Raw genomic sequence first — 4,122 nt, 5'->3', positions numbered from 1 at the left:
ATCTTATGACAACCCCTTTATCCCAGGCACCATTCTAGTAGCTCTCCTTTGAACTCTTTCCATTGATTCAATGTCATTCCTAAGGTAAGACTGAACACAATACTACAAATGTGGCCTAACCAGTGACCTATACAATGAAATTATAATCTCTTTAGACTGGTATTGAATATTTTTGTAGATACAACTTAAAATCCTATTTGCCCTACCACTAGCAACAGCACACTGCTCAGATGTCTTAAAAGACTGATCAACCACTACACTAAGATCCTTTTCTTTCATAACACTGTTAAGATTAGTTCTCAATCAAATTATACTTACAATTAAAATTATGATAACCCACATACATTATCTTGTATTTATTATAATTAAAACTCATCTGCCCTTTATTCACCCAACTCACTAAATGATGTAAAACATTTTGTAAAGCAGCAGCATCCTCCTCACAGCCAACAACACTCAAGAACTTAATATCATCAGTAAATGTAAGAAATTTATTGACCATTCCTTCTTCTATGTCACTGATGTAAATGGAAGAAAAGTCCTAAGACTTGTGATATTAATCCAGTTTGACTGAACTCCATTTATAACAACCATCTGCTTTCTTTAATCCAGCCACTCTTCTATCCAATTAGCTAACTCATCCCCCTACACCTATAGAGATTTTTTCAGAAGCCTTTTATGTGGCACCTTGTTAAATGCTTTCTGAAAATACAGAGACACCAAATCTACAAACTTACCCTCATCTATCTAAGCAGTAACCTCTTCAAAATGTCCAAGATTTGTGAGTCAAGATTTTCTCTCAGCAAAACCATGTTAACTATCCAATAAAAGTCTAAACTTTGTTAAATGACTTTGCAAAGCATCTTTTATCAGACTTTCCAAACCTGTTTTCTACAACTGATATAAGACTAATAGGCCTATAATTACTAGGACAATTTTTTCACCTCTCTTGAAAAAAAAATAGTAGTAACATTAGCCAATTTTCAATCCTCTGGCACCTGCCCACTATTCAAGGACTTACAAAAAATAGTAGCAAGTGGTTCACCTATCCAATCCTTAACCTCCTTCAAAGCCCTTGGGGAAATATTATCTGGCCCATCATCCTTATCGTTCTTTAAACTTACCAATTTTTTCTTAACAAGCTAAGAATTAATGTGATCATCTTGTTTCCATCTATCAACTATTCAAGATGAGGAATATTGCTTAAATCTTCATTAATAAAAAGTAGCATTTAATAACCCAGCCATCTTATAATAATCAGATATGAGCATCTCTCAAAGGTCCTACCCCCCATTCTAACATTTTGTTTACCTTTAATGTATTTAAATAAATCCTTACTGTTAATTTTTATATTTTAAGCAAACCTTTTTATGTTCTATAATCTTTTAAGTCTTCCATCATACCAGTCAATTTAAATTTCTTAAACTTGTGATGTTTCTCTTTAATTTTATTCCTTATTCCATTTGTGAGTCAATCTAGTTTTTTACTTGCAGCTTCACTTTTCTTTCTATAAGGAATGTTTATCTTGAATATTTAAATTTTTTAGCACATTTGATCAATGTTTCCTAATAACTTAGCTGTCCAATTCACAACAGATAATTCTTGTTGCATCCATTCAAAATTTGTAATCAAAATCGTTATATGCAGCAAAACATCGAACTTAATAAAGCAATGATCACTTGCACCCAGATGTTCCTTAATTTCCACCCTTTCAACAACTTCTATATTAGATGTTAACAATAAATCTAAAATAATATTGTTTCTCGTAGGTTCCTTGACTAACTGGTGAATACCACCTTAAACAGTTTGCAAAAACGTTTCTCCCTCATAGCATGGCTAACATTTCCCAATCTATATGTCTGAAATTACAATCACCCACAATTATGACCTCATTAACAGCTGAAACCTTAATCTCACTTTAAAGTTTCTCATTAGTTTCATCAGTATCATCTAGTTGTCTGTAACAAATTCCCACTAAATGCTTTTTCCCTTAAAAATCTGCTAACAGAAACCCAAATGGATTAAATCTCCTTGGTATTATATTTAATATCCTCAACTTCAACAGGATGTAACTCACATTTTACATATAAAGCCACTCTCCTCTTCTCTTTAGCACTGTATCCCTACAAAATAACCTATAATTCTGTATTTCAAAGAAATTTGTGTCATTAAATTCATCTGTATTTATTCATTCTTCAGTTTAATCATGTCACTGATGTAAATCAAAAAGAGTAAAGGCCCTAACATTGAGCCCTGAGGTATCCCACTCATGACATTAAGCCATTTTGACTGAGCTTTATTTATAACAACCCTCTGCTTTCTTCCATCCAACCAATTTTCTATCTAACTGCTCCCCTACATCTACAGAGATAACTTTTTTAACAAGCCTTTTGTGACTCTTTGTCAAATGCTATCTGAAAATCAAAATACATTGCATCCACACCTGTATCGTCATCTACATTAACCTTTTTAAAGAATGTCAAAAGATTAGTAAGGCAAGATTGATAGGATAAGGGAATATACATTTTAGGAGGGTAACAATCATCTTCAGCTTGGACAGTTTTCTTTCCTGAAGAGGGTGGTTGGCCTTTGGAATGAGTTGACTTCAAATGTGGTGGATGCAATAAGTTTACAGGAATTTAACATATTTAAGTGACTGGATAGGACAGCCTCAATGGAACAACAGAGTTTAACATATTTAAGTGATCAAGGAGGGATTTCATTTTTTTTTTTAACTGGATAGGACAGCCTCAATGGAACAACAGGGCCCTCGTTACCTTTAATTATTGTGTTTAAATGACATATAGTACAAAATTTCTAATAACTGGAGCAAAGGAAATAAATACTTTATAACTGTAATTTCAGTTCAGTAGGGACTGGTGAAATAAACATTCCCAAGTAATAGTGCAATAAGTATTAAAATATCTAAATGTTTTTGCCTATAAACTGCTGAAGACAACAAAATGTCCTAAGCATTCAGATTCAGAAAAAAATATTGAATGGTCAGTTTCAAACACCTCGTTAGACAGTGAGGTATAATTATTTCATGCAAATACATGAAATAGGCTTATATAGTACTAGAAGTACATCATATTATATTAGGCTGGATTTAGCAATAAGGCAAATTTTACAGTTATTGTCATGGAATTGAATTATTTTTCCTTGGTAAAGCTCAGAGATACACCATGCTAAAATGATAGAAAGATAACTAAGAATAAGAGATTTAATACAATCAGCCAAGTTAATCTAATAATTTCGAGTTTTTCAATAACTAACTGCTACACATGATACAGTGTTCTTTTATTACTCTAGATTTAAGTTTAAGTACATATGACTGGTTCTTCCCGTTAAAATAATGCTGCTAATACCATTACAAAATTACAATATTCACAATGTAGCATTACGCCAAACAAATGAAATATTATCTGAGAAGACAGTTACTTTGTATGTTTAATTTTACTTATAATCTATTCGATAAAATCCTCTTAAGAAAATTAAGAAATATATCCCATAAGATGAAATATTCAATTCCAAAGTCAAAACATACGCAAGTTTCACATTACTGCGTGATTCACTGATTGTATTTTGTAGGTCCCTATGCATATTATAATTTATAATAGTATTACTATTACTCACTGTTTAGTGTTACTGTTACTTACTTACTAATACTAGTGTTAGGAATAAGAGCGAAGAAAAATAAATGATGAATCTTATTTTCCCCACAAACACATATGTGGAGTGCTTCATAGAGTGATCATACATAGATTGAAACATATGTAAAACATATTCTCACCCTGAATTAGAGGCGAAAGACAAACAATTGCTGATATCTGTCACACAATGAAGATCCAAACCACACGAAACGTGTTGACGAGAAGCCGCCATTTTCTTGAAAAGAGCTGTGCGAAATGGTGAAATAATCACGAAAGTAAAGATGATCATTTAGTACTCTTATGATAATCAAATAAAACGATCTCATAACCTAATTTCTACCTTTTATTAATTATTTTATAAGGTTGCTAATAAGAAATTTAAGCTACTAATGCAATGTAGATATTTGTAAATAAATTTTGAACCATGTTTTACTTTTTCCTAGACTTCTTTGTGCAAATTATTTCATGG

The 4,122-nt window shown here is 31.9% G+C and overlaps 1 protein-coding gene across 1 annotated transcript in view; it reads right to left on the bottom strand.

The window, feature by feature from the left end:
• The window catches only part of LOC106469687 (protein arginine N-methyltransferase 5-like), a 35,353-nt gene extending 31,464 nt beyond the window's left edge, over window positions 1-3,889 (bottom strand). The window contains exon 1 of the mRNA XM_013930199.2: window positions 3,794-3,889. Within this exon, the coding sequence (XP_013785653.1) occupies window positions 3,794-3,885 (92 nt within the window). The 5' untranslated portion in view covers window positions 3,886-3,889. The remainder of the gene's footprint in view (window positions 1-3,793) is intronic.
• Between the last annotated feature and the right edge of the window lie 233 nt (window positions 3,890-4,122).

Source organism: Limulus polyphemus, unplaced genomic scaffold, assembly GCF_000517525.1.
Source record: "Limulus polyphemus unplaced genomic scaffold, Limulus_polyphemus-2.1.2 Scaffold98, whole genome shotgun sequence".
In the NCBI taxonomy this organism is placed as follows: domain Eukaryota; kingdom Metazoa; phylum Arthropoda; class Merostomata; order Xiphosura; family Limulidae; genus Limulus; species Limulus polyphemus.
Note: the sequence above shows the minus strand (reverse complement) of the source record. Positions and strands in the feature narration are given on the sequence as shown.